The sequence below is a fragment of the Trachurus trachurus genome (assembly GCF_905171665.1).
Source record: "Trachurus trachurus genome assembly, chromosome: 1".
Lineage (NCBI taxonomy): Eukaryota > Metazoa > Chordata > Actinopteri > Carangiformes > Carangidae > Trachurus > Trachurus trachurus.
The window spans coordinates 22,640,583-22,658,594 of record NC_139891.1 but is presented as its reverse complement, the minus strand read 5'-3'; the positions used below and the strand labels follow the sequence as shown (position 1 = coordinate 22,658,594).

The following is an 18,012-nucleotide window of genomic DNA, read 5'->3' as shown; positions in this document are numbered from 1 at the left end:
ATATTGATCTGCTCATGGAAATCAGTGAGCGTTACGTTATGACTGCTTCAGGGAACTGTGGGTGAAGGAATGAGTCCTTCACTCACTGGATGTAACTCCTGTATTGGGCTAAAATTAGTGCTAATGCTGCTGAGTATCATCTGGACACTCACACTCTCCGTACCTGCTGCCAGACCACCTATAGCTCAACAAGACGGTGTGAAAGACTCAATGTGTTCAGTCTTGTCTTTTATTTCCTTCTAACAATCAGTTGCCAACCACTCATTTGCTGTAATAACCTGTTTACTGAGCAGGATTTTTCTCTCTTTTTTGTTTATACTTTGTCCTTTCTTTCTTGACTTTTGTCTTCTTTTCATATTAACATCCACTCTAACATCCTCGGTTTTTAAAGCTCTTAATGGTCTCACCTTCTTTTCTCTGTTTCTGGCCCCAAAAAACACAGTTTCAGCCTAAACACTTTGGCTTCATTGCTTTTATTTGTTGTGTTATTATAATTCTATATTCTAATTCATGTTGATTTTATTATATTGATTTATTTATTTTATTTCTGTTGTAAAGCACTTTGGCCAACTTGGTTGTTTTTGAATGTGCTCTATAAATAAAAATGGATTGGACTGGATTGGATCCTCCATAACGAGAGAGTGATTCCATATAACCAGATAACAGGCAGACATTTTATTGAAATAAAATTAAATAGAATAACAAAGAGACCTTCATCCCCACATCTAAATAAAACTGTCTTAAATGTTGTTTTAAATGTTTTTGTTTTGTCTCTTTTTTTTTCTTCACATTTATTTTATTTGTCTAAATTTTTGCCAAATTGACTCTTGATTAATTTAAAGTGTAACACTGATGGCTTAAGTGCAGCGATGTAGATGAGTACTTCACTGTGTGTCAACTCATACAGTACGTGATTTTCAGCCTGGTGTTACATTACACTTTTAAGGTAATACTCCCTGAGTTTCCCCGCCGTGTGTTTTGATCACAGTGCTTCAGGAGATAAAGTTATTTACTGTATGTGTTTGTGTTACGATTCAGTGGAGTGTCAGAAGTTAGTCATACCAGGTTTGGCCAGTTCTAGTATGAAAGCGTCTGTAGTGGGAAACCCTTAAAGTCAGTCTGAGTTCACATTGTTTGTTGTGTTGTGGCCAATAATAAATGATAAATAATAAAAGGTCTTGGCCTGTGCTTGAGCCCAGGTCTGTAATGAAGGACTCAACCTCCTAATGAGCCACTGAGGTGCACATTGATCATTTTTTGTTGCTATTTTTTAAGATTTTTAGCTCATTAGCTGACCCTATTCTTAATCCTGTCGTCCAAGGTGTGAGACTAGGCTCGGATAATGAACACTTATCTTTCTTCCCTAAAGGAGATTTGAGAAAGGGATTTAACTAAAACTTACTTCAGAAAGTAACATTTGTCAGTAATAAAGAGGTAGGTAGGCGACTGTAATTGATGAGAGAGACGCTAAAATATTTGTAAATCAAAAAGAAGAAATAAAAGAACAAAGCAGCTTCAGAAGCTTTAGTGCAACTCGATCAGTATTCGGTTAATAGTCAATTAAGTCTAAACACTAACAGAAAAGAGAAATCAACTAGATCCTGAAACAAAGACTGTTATAAATGATACTTTATCAAAACACACACACACACACACACACACACACACACACACACACACACACACACACACACACACACACACACACACACACACACACACACACACACACACACACACACACACACAAAACACAACCAGCTCCATAAACAACACCCTTGATTGCTCTCCCTCTCTCTCTCTCTACTTCATCGTACGTCTGCATTTCCATTTCAAACACGAGTGTATCTCTCAGACGAGATAATGATGGAGCTTTGAGGCCTGTAGAGGCATTGACTTCCTTCAGCATATAACTGAAAAAAGGAAACATCTTTATTTATCCAGTAGGTCTGCAGCAGGAATATCATTTTAATGTTTACCCAGAAGTGTCGTGAGTTAAGTCTGCGTGGGTGTAATGATGGTGCAGTCAAGGGTAAGGAAAACTGAAAATCATTATTGATGACAGTTATTAAAGCTCAATAACAGACTGCTGCCTTCACTGTGTGTGTGTGTGTGTGTGTGTGTGTGTGTGTGGATGTATATGAAATCCATGTCATCCAGTCAGAATAAATCTCTGTACTGTAGGTCTCCCCCATCAGTTTAATAGTCACAAAGAAGTAACTTTAACCCTCCTGTTGTCCTCCTGGGTCAGGGAAGGAAGGACAAAGGGAAAAAAGGAATGAAGGAAGGAAGGAAGGAAGGAAGGATGAAGGGAAGGATGGACGAAGGGAAAGAAGGAAGGAAGGAAGTGTGGTGGCATTTTTTATGAGAAATGACATATAAGCCTGACAACAACAAGACCAATGAAAAGAAAGTTATGCCACCTTTAAAGACTGAGTGTGAACTGTGTTATTATGTCATTAATAATCACCATTTATGTTACTATGTGTTGATTTAAATAGTTAGAATATACTTATTTCTTGTGTTTTATGCTGTTTCACTCCACCATGGCTTTATCATCACTGATTGGCCTACAAACATCATACCATGCCCTTTTGGAGTACAAGGCAAAAGTGCAAAGTCATGAGACAAGAGTGAACTATGTATGACCCTTGTAACACCTGGTGTTATGTTGAAAGTTGTTATGCTAGTGCAAACCGTGACAATGCTAACATGCTAAGCTAAGAAACGGGATCACAAAATCCCATGTATGTCTATGGGAAGCCTCTCCGAATGCATTGGGAGAAGGGCTTCATTTGGATAGCATGTTAGCTAAAATCACGGATTTAGCTGAAGATAAGGTCAAGCCATGGGAAAGTACCCAAGTCACACACACAACAGTATATAAGCCACACTCAGATGATGTGAAAGTCAGTCACTACTACGCTCCTGTCGACACTTTTTCTTTTTCATATACTTTGTATCTTGTAGAGTGACTCGGGGCGTTGACTTGTGTCTACTTTGTCTGAGAGTGAATAAAAGACGACCCTGCTTCAGATCCATCCCTTTCCAGCGTTTTATTAGAGTCTTCAAAGTTATTATATTAAAGTGATGCTAAGTAAGTTTAAGGCCCAAAAGAGATAAACTTATTTCCGTCAGAAGGAAGGAAGGCAGGAAGGACGAAGGGAAGGAAGGAAGGAAGGAAGGAAGGACAAAGGGAAAGAAGGAAGGCAATGCAAGGCAAGGCAATTTTATTTGTATAGCCCGTTTTTACAAACAGTTTGTCTCAAAGGGCAGGAAGGACGAAGGGAAAGAAGGAAGGAAGGAAGGAAGGAAGGATGAAGGGAAAGAAGGAAGGAAGGATGAAGGGAAGGAAGGTAGGATGAAGGGAAAGAAGATGGGAGGAAAGAAAGAGGAGAAAAATTAAGGAAAGATAGAAGGAGGGAGGAAACAGATTGGGTCAAGGAAGGAAGCAGAAGGATGGACTGAGGGAAAGATGATAGGAAGGAAGGGGAAATAGGATTGTGGAAAGAAGGAAGGGAGAAAGGAAGGAAGGAAGGAAGGAAAGAAAGATGGAGAGAGGGAACAGATTGGTTCAAGGAAGGAAGGAAGGAAGGAAGGGGAAAAGAATTGTGGAAAGAAGGAAGGAAGAAAGAAAGGAAGGAAAGAGGGAAGGATGGAGGAAGGAAACAGATTGGTTCAATTTGACCCATAAGGGTTAAACCACCTTCAGTGTTAATGTAATGTGAATTTTAAATTACATTAAATCTGATCAATATTTCTGGAGATGTGTTTTTGCTGTTAGAGGGGTTAGGGCAAACTGTCGCTATATGAAATATAATGATCTTCAAAATCCACACACACAAGCTCAGCACAAAGTCACGCATTATCAGAGACTCAGGAGGATTGCGGCGCGCCACCAGCCAGTGAATCCAGAGAGAGGAGATTATAATATATTCACTTTAAAAATCGTGACCATGTTAGGTAACTCTGGGGGAAGTGACACAGCAGCAATGTTAAATAAATCTGCCGCTTTCTTCACTTGTTGTGGGAAGTCATGCTGGAGGTTTTCTTTCATTTCAGTGTCAGTGAAACAGAGAGGTGGGAGGTTCAGGGAAGACACTCGTATGTGCCTCCAACAAGAAAAAAAAAAACCCCTCTGTTGAGGATTTAAAAAAACAAACTAACAATCCACCATCAGTCCATGTCGGAAACAGGCCTCCCAAACAACAGTTGACAGTTAATCCATAATAAAATCAAAACATGACAAAACTTGTCAAACGCTACCAAAGAAGCATGAGAAGAAAACTCACAAAATAATCTAAACCCGGTCCATTCACTCACGGTCTGAGGTGGCCTTCGTTGACGTGAGGTCATTTGTGCTGTCAAAGGCCATGAGATGTGGTTGAACGCTCTGGTAAAACTAGTGAGTGGTTTAGTGATTGATTTAGGATTATCTTGTCAAAGGTCTGGTCCTAAAGGTTGAATAATGAACTTCCATGCGCGTTGCCATTTCCTCTGTTGTGGTTAATCTGGTGAACGTGGCTCTGCATGTTTTATGAAGGATGTTTAATTTACTGAGATCTAAAAGTCAAAGTCAAGATTTAAAAATAGAGGAGAGAGACTGAAGATTCAAAATAAAATGCAGAGGAAGACTTTAGCATAAGAGACAAAGAGAAAGAGAGGACAGAATATAAATGTAAAAGGTGATCTGAAATAAACATGGAAAAACTGAAATGAGTAGCTACAACCGCTGCACCATATGATGCTGCATATTTTATTGCATTGAACTGAAGCTTATCAAATGAAAGGAGTTCTTCTGCTTTTCTTTGCTTGTGATTGTAAAGTGAGTATGTTCATGTTGGGACTGTTGATCTGGCAAAACAACATCAATGATGTTTGTAATCACTGTGTATAAAAATGGAAAAAATGTGGTTTGTTTCTATATAATTTAACAATTTTCTTAAATGTAAGGACATTTGTAGGTACAATAGAGTACACAAAAATGCTCCACTATGTATAATATACATATACTGTACATAAATAATGAACTATTAGAAAAATACTGATGACGATCTGAATGGTATTTGAAAAAAGGAGACTATTTTTCAGATGACTTGTTTTCGGGTTGTGGTTAACAGCTATGGGCATAGCCTATACAGATACTGTATTCTATCAAGCAACAAGAAGTTGTACCTTGACATTGTTGCCTTAACACTGCACATACTGTGAAGGTGTCTATTGTAAACGCTCACATGGCAATGCAGTGGCTGAAAGGACACATTGCACAGCTCGAGATGAAGGGAAGAAAAGATGTGATTGACAAAGGATCTGCAGCAACAGCAGCAGAGAATGAATGCGACAAAGAGAGAGGACAGTAAGTCAGAGGGCATGTGCTGTGGCAGCATGCAGACAAAGAGACTGTGTTAGCATCAATGGGGGAAAACAAGATCTGGTGCTAAGCTACCAGAGGTGTGCAGACGGTGCAGAGTGTAGTAAAGGTGTATTGGCTGCCTGAACCCAACAACACAAGCTTTTTTTTATATAACACCACACTGAATCCAAACAAGCGGCGTCTAGCATGAAAGAGGATTCATTATCATTGATGATGAAGATAAATGTCTTTCACATCTAACTTCAAGCTGAACCGTCCAGCAGCAACAGCAGAGTAATGGATCCTAGAAAGACGAGCAGCCATGCGTTTACACCAAAATCGATGCGACAGCAAAAAAAAGCAAACGAAAAAAAAAAGATTCTTCGTCCTCCAAACTCCACCATGGACTTTCAATCACGCTGCTGAGATCCCTCCCAGAAGAGACAATAACATTAATACATCCAGTGGCTTGTGTGACCCATTAAAAGAGGAGAAAATTGAAAAGCCTCAGCAGAGCAACAGTCTGGGTATCTGATATTGACTATCTGCTATTCAGCGCTGGTCGGGTTTGATTAGATTTCCTGTCCATAAAGAAGGTCACAGCAGGAGGGGGCAGGGGAACCATGCAGGAATGTATGACGCCCAGAATATTTTCATGACCACTGTTGAACACTTATATTGATACCTTGTTTAATGATACTTTTAAATTAATGAAATATTTTGACACAATTAAGACCAAAAAAATTGTGAAAACATCATGTCGGGAAAGTCATAATAAATATTTTATCCCTTATCTTTCCTGAAATTTAATAAACAAAATCATTGTTCACCAAGTGCTACAGTGCATTAAACGATCATGAGTGAAAACATCCTAAACCAGTCTAGTCGAGATTATATTCTAGCATATATCATAGAGAATTCAATAAACGACCCGTCTCTGACCCTGTCTCTTATTAATGCCTAGAAATCAATGGATAAAATTGCACCTCTATTCAGTCAATATGTCTAAAATCTATTTACAACAAGACAAATTGAAAGGCCAGGAGTCGACATGTTAACAGTCTCTGTTCTGGTTAAGATTGAAAGGCTGTTCCTCGGCAGCATGTTGTTTGCCCAGTTGTCATGGCAATGCAGATATAACAATTTTCATTTGCATTTCAGGGTGCTTCTTATCCACGAGGGCTTTAAAGGCTGATAATGAAAGCCCTCTCTTATATTACTTAAATCTCTTCTTATAGGTAAAGGTGTTAAGACGGCGAGCTGCTATCAGGTGGTGTTGCTCCGAGGGCGTATTATAACCACCTGTATTGTAAATGCGATGATGGCTGAAGCTCTGAGCAGAGACTGGTAATAAACGGCTGTTAATGCACCTAATGCTTAGGTGTCTAATCCACAGCTCCGTCTGTGGGTGGTGTCGCAGGAAAACCACTTTGTTTACCGCTCAGCCTGTAGCACAAGTCAGGAAGATGATGAAGAGGCTTGTTTATACAAAGCACCAGCGTCATTAAATTACTCATTAGTCTGTTGCATAATAAACAATAACAGAGCAATAACAACACAAAATAGGAAGATGTTTTTTTTAAATAATAATTGATTATTATATAACATAAAAGTTACGTATATTTAATGAATTACACCAAAATAGGTCGGTAGCTGTCTCTTCAGATGATCTTTACATATTTTTGGGGTATTTTTCAGTAGTAAATAAATTTAAGGTTGTGAAAATTGCATGCCAGGATTGAGATCTCCAGATTAAATCGACTAAAAATACTCTCTCTGATAAAAACAGCAGAGGAGGAGTCATAAAATCTCTGACCCCCCCACCCCCAAATCACATGGTACATTTGCTGGTCTGGTCCAGAACATGCAGCACGTTTCACAGATTACTGCTGCAGAGCTTGATTCTGAGTCACACACAGCTCCGATATAATGCAAAGTCACTGTGCTCTGATTAATCTGAATATAATCCCTGACAAGCCATTCAGTCTCGGCTCGGCAGTTGGTGGGAGGACGCAGACTGAGTTTACTGTGCGAGCCCATGACTGAGATCAAATAACAAATGTGTTTTTTTCTTTCTCTCCCCATACTGGGGGAATGTGTGTGCTGTCCGCCTACAAGACTGTTGGACGACCTCTTTAGCAAACACAGTAAAAGCACGTACTGTCCCCTCCTACCCCTCATTACTGTCCCTTCATGAGCAGAATTAGGCAGTAGACTGAGGGCCTGATGCTACAGCTGCACGAAAGCACAGCGTCCCCTCGTCTTTTCTCCCCAACATCCTCCTCTCTCTCCCCTCAACTCCATTACTTCCCTCTCTCATCTCTTCCTGCTCTCTGCCACATGATATTCCTCTTCTCCATCATTGCTTCCTTCCTTACATGCTCTCAGTCTATTTTGCTCACTTATTTTTTTAAGACATGCCTTTTGGTGTCAAATTAAGGATGTCAGTGCTCATTAACCAGACTGATTTGAGACCTGATACCTTCACATTACATGTTATCACATCAGCCTCAGTTGTATTTAGTGCTTACTGCTGCTGATGAATCCCATATATAATAATGGAGTTTGTATAAATGTTTGGTTAAAAGATGTAACGGTGCACAGGTGCCTGCAGTAGTGGCTCAGGGAGTTTGTCCTTAGGCATACAAACATCAACAACAAAATGTTAACATGCTGCATTTATGCAGGTTTAGGTCCATCTCAGTTTGTGGTGTGTTAACGTGCCAGCATTTGCTAATTAGCGCTAAAAACAAATTATGCCTGAGGTTGATGGGATGACAAGCTTTTGCAGGTGTAAACTGAAATTTTGATGGCACTGGATGATGAGTCAGATGACAACCACAGTGATTAAAATTCATCCTGAGGGGGGCATGAATACTTTACATGCAATGAATTTAACAGCAATTTATTGAACAGTTTCAACCAAAACAATCCAGTGGTGCAAGAGCAGAAGTCAATGCAGTCACCAGGGTTTATCCATGGGACCTTAGAGATCTCATGGCTATCTATCTAATAATATCCTTTTATGCTCTCAACATGACGCATCCTCAGACAACACACTCTGGCCAGTTATTACATCATTATTGTGACCAACCACAACTTTTGTGCGTCCATCCAACACTTCACAGTCTGCATTATGGCTCAGATCTTACTTCTCAGTCTCAAATGTAAACATGATTGTCTTTCTGTGACTTGGTTCAGTTCATAACCTTGGTTTCATCGTTGACCTTTGCTCCTGTGTTAATGCACTGCACATGACAGACAATACCTTGGTACAAGGTCTCTGGGGCAGTAAAAACATCCATATCTGCAAATGATGTTGCGTTGCCCTGCCCTTCATTATATCCACACCACATCTGCAGCTATAACAAAAGCCAATAACCAAGGCAGTGAATGGGTTTTGAGGAGCGTGTGCTTCAGGCTTCTGGGTTATAGATTTGGGTAATAATGAAGTGACCTAAATGTCCCAGAAGTAGAGGTGCATGTGTCTGTGTGTGACTATGGCTTAATTTAGGCTTATCAGTGTTTCTAGTTACTTCTTGCATTAAAGTAAATTGATTTGCTCTCAGCTAGAACGGCAAACATATTAACTCTGGAATCATAATACGAAGAAGAACATAATATATTATTTTGTTTTGCAATATTGCTGAACTCCATGTGACTCATGCTAATGGTCAATATCTTTGAAAGCACATTTTAAATGGAAAAAGAAAACAGAGGGACCAGCCCTAGTTTCTCTCCATTAATTATGTTTGATGAGGCAAACCTTTTCCTAATGCTTAATAACAGGTTCAGAGAATTTCCCTTTTTAAGCCTCAAGCCATCGCCCATCTCTCCTGCAGTGGTTGATGCCCAGAATATATAATATACCAGTGCTGAATAAAACATCAACCATGGCCTGAATACTGATGCTGAGAGAGGGAGGGTGAGAAAGAAGGTAGGGGGGAAAGAGGAGAAAGAGAAACCAGCAATGAACTGCAGCTTACTTTCTAAAGAAAAACCAGAAAACCTCAAGCGACCATCACTGTCAAAATAAGAATGAATAAATCTGCAGAAAACCATGCGCCAGAGCTTTTTTTTTTTTTTTATCACTCAGCACATCCTTCTTCTTTGACAGATATTCATTCATTCAGTTTTTTTTTTATCTGGATGAGGACATTTAATGAGTTTACCTCTCCAGTGCTCTAACTCAAAATGTGCCGACAGCATCTAACCACAGGACAGGCTAAGAATAGGACCGGTACAGGCCGTGTCCGTCTGTCATTAACCTCCAGAACAAAGCTGACGTCAGAAACACACACAACTCCACAGTCCAGTTTTTAGCCCTCTGGCAACTGCATGTGCATGCCTGTCAAAAGTGATACAGCTGAGTGTTTAGTCAAAGTTCTCACCCTTCCATTCAATAATAGTTTCACTAAATCTATGGGATTTATGGGAACAAACACACTGTCTCACTTGTCTTGTGTCCGGCTACACAACTCCATGGCAATGTGTAGTATTTCCTCTGCAGATAGTGACTCATATTTTTCACAGGCTCAGGAGTCAACAGAGAAAAAAAAGTAATTGTAATGTCGGATGAGGATTAATGCCCTGTCAGGAAAATGAATGGGAACATTTGTTGTGAGGTGAGTTTTACGGAGGTGACATTTTACACTCACACCAGTCAAAAAACTGTCACTGTTGACTTAATAAATAGAGAAACACGTCTAAGAACTAGTGAAAGATCTCCCTGTGTGAAAACTTCAGGAAATGAGCAGCGTTCAGAAGCCAGGAACAAATATCTGAGGAAGTTTGGCTGTTTGCACTTGTCAAAGGGCTGAGGGAAATTTATGCCTGTTTAGCAAGACTAAGCAAAGGACAGCAGAGCAGCCGGGGAAAATGTCTCCTGATGGACACATTTTCTGATAAAGGGCTCTACTGTGGGATGTAAAAAAACAACAAAATAAAACTCAATGTCAACCAAAAGTGAAGACTAATAGGGGAAGTGAGAAGGAGGTAAATAACCCAGATAAAATCACAGGAGGTATATTGCTGCAGGTTGTTATGTGTACCACTGGACTGGATCCAGTGCAGCACCACTTTTGCTGCATTGCTGATCCAAACTTGGCAAAAGCTGGATGCACCGGGAAACCTGGGACGAGTGAGAACGCTCAATTCTTATAGGAGACAAGTTCAACATTGTGTTTTTTGTCCTTTGGCTCATGGCTCACATGGCAGACACGAAACATGAGGTCTGCTCAGCTCTCTCACTATCCCTAGGAACTAAACTGGACCTTTCTGTACATCACGATCTGCGTCTAATGCCAAGTTTCAGTGCCAACAAAAGGAGCAGGTGTGGCATGTACTGTATGTAGTGAAGTGGGGATAATAAGGGTGTAGGGGTCAGAGTGGTGGATGGAGCACAACTGACTTCCATGCAGGAGGGTGGAGTCTGCAGGATCTCCCATCAACTCAACATTAACCATGGTTTTAATAAAGAAATCTTTTATAATCAATAATACGCCATGGTTGTCATGGATGTTGCATAAAAGCATGACATTTTAAAATCTTGTCACTGAACACAGTTTGTTTGATGTTTGATTTACAGAATAACTGACACACTTCTCATGTATCAGCCAGTTATGCTTTATTACAAGAGATGGTGTTCTTCGCAGCAATGACTCATCATTTAACAAAAGAAAAAAATATATATAAAAAATTCTGTACCTGAATATCAATTAGGCTATTTCTCAAACATTTTTTGCTATTAGTTTCTAAAAGGTTCTATTATTTGTCATATTTTTGTACTGAAGTTTTTTCTGCTTTTAGTTGCACAAAATAAATATCTTTATGATTGACTTGACTGACATTATGATTTTCTGTTTACAAAACGATTAATTGAGATTGAGATTGAACAGTCAGATTAATTGATTAAAAAAGGTCTTTTTTTGCAGTGATTGGAATTATTATGTAATAATAATAATAAAAAAAGATAGACTGGCTTAGTACCAAAAATCAACTGACAAAATTCTGTCCAACAGAAATTTCTCTGAAGCTTTGGAGCAAATCCCTACAGATCGACCGCTCTCCAACGTTTGACCTGGCTCAGTCTCTCCTCCTGCCTCCACACCTTCAGTATCTCTTGGCTTATTTTTCTCCACATCTCTCTGCCACTCCCTCGCTGCTCAAGGGTACTTTCCATCTCTCTCTCTCTCTCTCTCTCTCTCTCTCTCTCTCTCTCTCTCTCTCTCTTCTCCCCTCTTTCTTGTTTGCTCTTATCTTCTCTTTCCTTGCTCCACTCTTTTTGTCCCTCCCGCCCCATCTGTTATCTCCCAGCTGGATCTGTTTTACGCTGCACTGCAGTAGGCCTAGTGAGGATCCAGGCTGGATGAGTCACCCACTCACAATCTGCTGCCCTAAAGCCCCGCAGGCGTCAGCCACATCCAAGGACCCCTCTGCTGCCCATCCATGGGCACGCACAATCGACATAAATGCACACTTGCATTCATGTTTGCACACTGCGTAACCTATTCTAAAGAAAAGCAGTCCACACACACACAAAAAGAATTGAGCTGAAATGGACCAAGAAAAAAAAAGTCCCTGATACTCAATTATTTGCCTTTAAGCTACAAAATAAAAATGAGAAGCTTTCTGGTTGACAAATTGAAATGCCACACACAATACACCGAGGATAAGAGGTGTAGTGCTGATATTAGTATTCAGCACACACACTGGGAAACCTCGTCAAACCAAGGCTGACTACAAAATAAAGGATTACTGTTGTATCCTCCACTGTAAGAAATGCAACCCTGCCTAAATTTGATCGCTGCCTCTTGATTCTACGATGCCTAGTACTGCACAGACATGTGATTTCCAACAATCCCACGTGTTCAGGTACGTGCGCTTGCTACAGATTTGTTTCCATTAAAGGCCACAACTGGCACAAGACTTCATGCAGCTCGTACAGCTGATCCTCACAGTGTCCTGGCTGTGTTTTCCAGCTTTTTCTGTAACATGTAAAAAAAAAAAGAGCTCATTTCCAAAAGATGGTGGGTAACATTACCACCTGGAGTTCACTGTGATGTGTCTCAAAATAACATCATAATCTATGAAACCTTTGTGGGAACGAGTCTAATTGACTTCTTTTTTTTTTTTTTAGAGCAAATAGGCTGTATCCAGGATCCAAAATCCAGTTATGTTGTGGAATAGGACTTAACACCGAAGTACAACTAAAATTACAAGAAAGAAATGTCTCCAATTTGAAGATTTAAAGAAACAACCAACTCTTAAAGAAAAAACTGACTCTACATTTGTACATGAATTGTAGCAAAACCAGCTGAACTTGGGAGGAGACTGTCAGACCTCTCTCAGACTGGCAAGAAGAAAAACAACCATTTATCTGAAAAAGCTGCAAGACCGAAACCCCCAAAAGACTGCTCTTTTTGTTGCCTCTCTCTCACTCACTCTGGCACACTTTCTCAAGCTTTCTTGCCATCCCCTTCATCTCATCTCTCTCTACAGCAGGCTCTATTTAATGAACACATTTTTGCCTTCCTGCTGGCAGCACAGGCTCACTCCATTGAGATAATAAAAAAAAGCATGCTCTCTGCAGCCTTAAGATAAATATAAGAACTGGTATTTAAACTTGGGTTTGATTAAAATATAACGAGTTAGTGACAGCTGCACCGCACAGTTTACAGCCCCAAATTTAAAAAACTCTCACGTTGACATGTTCACATATATGCACACACAATCAGCTGCAGACTTCATCTCTCTCTCTCTCTCTCACACACACACACACACACACACACACACACACACACACACACACACACACACACACACACACACACACACACACACACACACACACACACACACACACACACACACACACACACACACACACACACACACACACACACATTACTCTCTCCATGAGAGCAGAGGCATCATGAAAGTAGCATCTGCTCAAAGCATGATTCATTTGACTCAGAGGTGAAGTTGGCTTGTGACGTAATACGCGAGCAATCATCACCTTTAAAGATACAGAACATCAGGAAAACGTATATAAGGTGTGTGTGTTTTTTGACAACAGGATGTTGCTACACTTCTTAGATCATTTCAGAGTATATAAAGTTACAGTATATCACATTATTGCATTGTCCAAAGTGAGAGACTGAGAAATTAATTTCTTGGTTAATAAGTTAATAAATTCTTTGAAAAAGAAAAGAAAAAAAAAGTGCAATTTCTAGTGGACCTACTGGTTTTACCCTTCATGCCCTGTGCTTCCATTCATTTTAAAATGGCCCCCGTTATTAATGCACCACTCTGAGCCCCAGTGTCCTTGAGTGAGAGAGGCAGAGAGAGAGAGAGAGAGAGAGAGAGAGAGAGTCTTCTCTTGGAGAAAAGTGTGATTGTGGGAAATAAATTACTCAGTGATGTATGTAGAAGGTGAAACTGAGGTTGTGTGAGCGTGAATCTGTGTGTGTGTGTGTGTTTGTGTGTACAGTATGTGTGTGTCTCATAAAACCCCAGTCATTCCATGGCATTCTGTCTTTTATGAGCCGTTTCTCTCAGCAGAGTCCATAAAGTCTAAAATGAAGAAATGCTGCGAGCCTCCAAGCACAACAATGAGGACTTTCTGTCCCTCACAAAGCAGCTGATGAACACTTAACTTCAGACAAAGCTGCACCGCTAATTAGCAAATTAGTGACGCATGGGGCTATAAGGTCAATGCAGTGTTTTAGGATTTGCAATCTGTTTCAATCTACATATAAACCGGTTGGGCCGTATTGTGGCTCCATTTGGGTTTGATATCTTACATCATTACAGACATTGAGACTAAGAGGCCATGTCCTGTGCTGTCCTTAGGGGTGGATAACACCTTCCATGAAACAATATAAATTTGTCAACCATCAGAGACTTTATGATAATGACTATAATGTTGCAAATAAATGAGCATTAACTCTTTTTGTCATATTTATATGAATTGATATTGCTTTATAAAATTGCATTACACAATAGAGGCTTTTATCTAGGGCAGCAGCTAAGAAACATTTTAATTGTGATGAATCTGCAGACTGTATTGCTGTTTAATTGATGGACCTGTAACAAGTCAGGAAATTGTGAGACATCCCCATCATCTTCTTTAAGAGCCCTTGTCAGCATCATCACCATCACCAAAACTCAATGTATTCATGTTACAACATAAACAGAAAATTCTCACACTTCAGGAGCTGCAACAACAACATGTTTGCCTCTATTTTGTTTTTGTTTTTTAGCTTACACTCACTAATTGTAGTAATTATAGATCAGTTTCTGTCAATCTGTCAACCTGCTAATTGATTGATTACCTTGTTATTGCAGTTGCAATTTCATGCATGTAGGCGCCCACTAAGTTAGGACAAGGAGAAAAGAGTCAGTGCTTGTGTGTCTTGTGTAAAGTGGGTGCTGTAAATGCAGATATTCGTTCTGTCAAATCACTATCCGATTCTTTTAAATCCCTGGTCTCAACCCTTAATCTCCTGACCCCTTCATCTTGTATTGGGTGGGGGCGCTCTTGCCAAAGTATGCTTTGGTAATGTGTGTGTCTATATGTGTGTGTGTGTGTGCGTGCAAGTGGCCAGATTGCTGGGTCACTGCCTGTGAGTCTGGGCCTGGATTACAGGACTGTGGCACGGGAACAGAGGGGTTGATAGGAGCCTTCTGCCACTGTGAGTCTGGGGAAGAAATCTTGGTGTGTGTGTGTGTGTGTGTGTGTGTGTGTGTGTGTGTGTGTGTCTAATCGACAGCAGGAGACCACAGAGACAGCTAACTCTGAGCCTAGAGCTGGCTGAATCACATTGGGAATAAAACTGAGTAATGAAGACTGTGCTGTGTAAAGATGGTGATGTATTTTCTGCATTTTTACACACTTGACTACACTTCTTGGTGCACACACACACACCGAGAGCCACATAACTAGATGCATATTTACAAATCTGAATGCTGATATGCACCCCTACCTCACAGACACACACACAGATATGCAGATATATTTGAGGCAGAGGGGAAACATCTACAGGGGAGAGAGAGAGAGAGCTCTGCTAATGAGTGACAATAGACTCATCACACAGAATTAACACAATCTGTGCTGCCACCGAACGGCCCATGTGGACTGCAGTCTACGTCCAATCTGATCCAGCCAGCTCCTGATTAAAACTGAGAGGTGTCTAAACAGCAGAAGATCCAACGATTCTTCTTTTTGTGTAATCCTTGAACACTGCGCAACACTACACCACGTTTTAGAGTTTTATTTCTGATCTGAATACGGTGCCATTCAAGAATGTGCAAGGTAATTTTAATCACAACTCCTTTATATCTGGTTTGAATCATCTCAAAAAGCCTCTCAGGTGTTATTGTCTCATAAACAACAATACAAATGCCACCAACAAAGGCATCTGAGTAAATCTAAACGACTACATTGCCACATAAATCAACTAAAATACAACACTAGCTTCTACTGTATCATTAAATTGGATCCCGGCTGGTTATTGCGACCTTGCAAAGTGCTACTTATTTTCTTGTTATTCAAGTCTAACATGAAATTAAAACAGTTTAATATCTACAGGCAGTGACCTTCAACAGACATGGCATCATTAATGTCACAATTAAGTCATTATTCTCCCTCCGTCTCAGTGACAACGGCTAATAAAGATGAGGAAAGGTACAAAGCTGTAACCAAAGCTAAGGGGTGACTGGGTGAACTGGAGAACAAGTAGGGACACTGGAGTTTGTGTGTGCGTCGACTCGTGCATGTGTCTGTGAGTGTGAGTCAGCCAAGGCTCTGGGTGTCCTGCTGTGCGGAGCTTGAGGCTGATTGTCAGTGTCCCTGTGACTCACCCTTAGAAACGGACAACCTCCCTAAGACCCCCCAGAGCTCTCTCAGCTACCACCGGAAATAAAAGTCACTCAAAGCCCTGGAGTTAGTGATGAGCTGCAGGAACAGATCTGTCCGGGCCTTTAACCATCAAGATCCCATTTAAGAGCACTGGTCAGTCAGTCGCCACTCTGGTTGGCTCCAAACTTAATGATGGTTCAACTTGTGGTCTGAGCTCTGGGGGAATTTAACAGCCAAGGTGCTGAAAAAATGGGGTGGGGGTGAAGTCAGAGGTTAAAGGTTAAATTGGACTGAAGATTCCCATATTTAATCTTCCACACAGAATCACAACAGATGATTCAGCATTAGGTGGAGAGGCCGTGGTTTAATGCACCGCTCCTCTCCTGCAATGGGCGCGATGCGTGCGTTTAGAGGGCGCCGAGGTCATAGCGTGCCGCTGCTGCTGCTGCTATAGGAGCGGATTTCCGCCAAGGCGCACTTAATGATTGCATAACACGGTGCGCGTTGGAGTTTCCCCACTGGGGGGTTGGGTTGAGAGAAGAAAAAAAAAACGCCGATTTAAACCGTGTGTCGTTTTTGAGGGGCCGCACGGCTTGCTGGGTTTCTCTTCTCTGTGCGGAATGTCATCTGAAGGGTACCGAGAGGAACTGACGTCCCTCTCTCTCTCCGACATCACTGTCATCATCACATTGTTGTGCCATCTGCCTCCCAGACGACCACACAAGAAATATGACATTGAATACGAGGCCAGTTATCTCGTGCTTTCCCCGTCATGCATCAAATGAACAGAGGGGGGTATAGGCTATAGGCTGCTGTAACGGGAGGCTGCAGAGTAAAAGCGTGAGTGATAAATTATTCTACTGGTGCAATGCTGCTGCATCACGCCTGTCTTTTACAATGGAGTGCGTTTCAGCACCAGGACAGCAGTGTGTGCATCCGATGTAGTAAAGGTTACACTATAATATTCTACTACACGAGTGGAGGTCATTTATAACAACAATAAGAGTCAAACAGCGTCTGCACTGCTTTCAGACAAGCAGTGACACCTTCAGCATGAAGAATCTATACGGTGAGACCTGGTGGGACCAGGACGTCGCCTCCTCTTACCTGAGTGGCTTTGTGGAACTGCTTCTTCAGGCCCGCTACAGACATGGTGGCTACACGGTGCTTCTAGCTGGGGATGGTTAGAAAATATATATATCTGCGGATGCTTGTAAGGAGGAAAAAAATCTCGGTCCTAACTGTATGTGGTGATGCTCTATGCAGCCGTGGCTATTACTCCTGTCTACGCTCGTCTTCACCAGAGGGATCTCCTGTGAGAAGAGGTGGGGGCTGATTAAAGCCCCGATCAGGCTATTGGATGTCAAACCCACACGCGTCTAAAACGGCGCTGACGTCGGAGCCATCTCCTTTTAAAGCGGCCGCCTCATCACTAGCCTATACGGGCTGGACCGGACAGTCTAAAAGCAGGCTGAGGTATTTCTAATCTAAGCTCGTTTAGCAGAAAGACGGTAGGACGACAGTCTGCTGGCCTGGGAACGACGGCATACATTTAATTCTCCATTAGGTTCAGCTCTAAGCTGACATCGAGACCAGGAGATACCGAGAGAAGACACGGGCCCTTTAAAACAAATAATTTTACATTCATTTGAAGGTTACAAACAACAAACTAGCCTACTGTAGACCGAGTCTGTAGGGTTCTGCCTAAAATATTCAGGAGCCCTTTTCACCTAGGCTAATGGTTGTGCACTGAAATCTATGGGTTATAGCCTATCTCTGTTGGATTAAAGATAAACAA

The 18,012-nt window shown here is 41.1% G+C and overlaps 1 protein-coding gene across 1 annotated transcript in view; it reads right to left on the bottom strand.

Annotated features, from left to right (window-relative positions):
- Positions 1-17,366, bottom strand: part of sh3gl2a (SH3 domain containing GRB2 like 2a, endophilin A1) — a gene marked incomplete at both ends in the record, with an annotated part of 37,426 nt that extends 20,060 nt beyond the window's left edge. The window contains one exon of the mRNA XM_083984381.1: positions 17,322-17,366. Coding sequence (XP_083840507.1) covers positions 17,322-17,366 — 45 coding nt within the window. The remainder of the gene's footprint in view (positions 1-17,321) is intronic.
- Between the last annotated feature and the right edge of the window lie 646 nt (positions 17,367-18,012).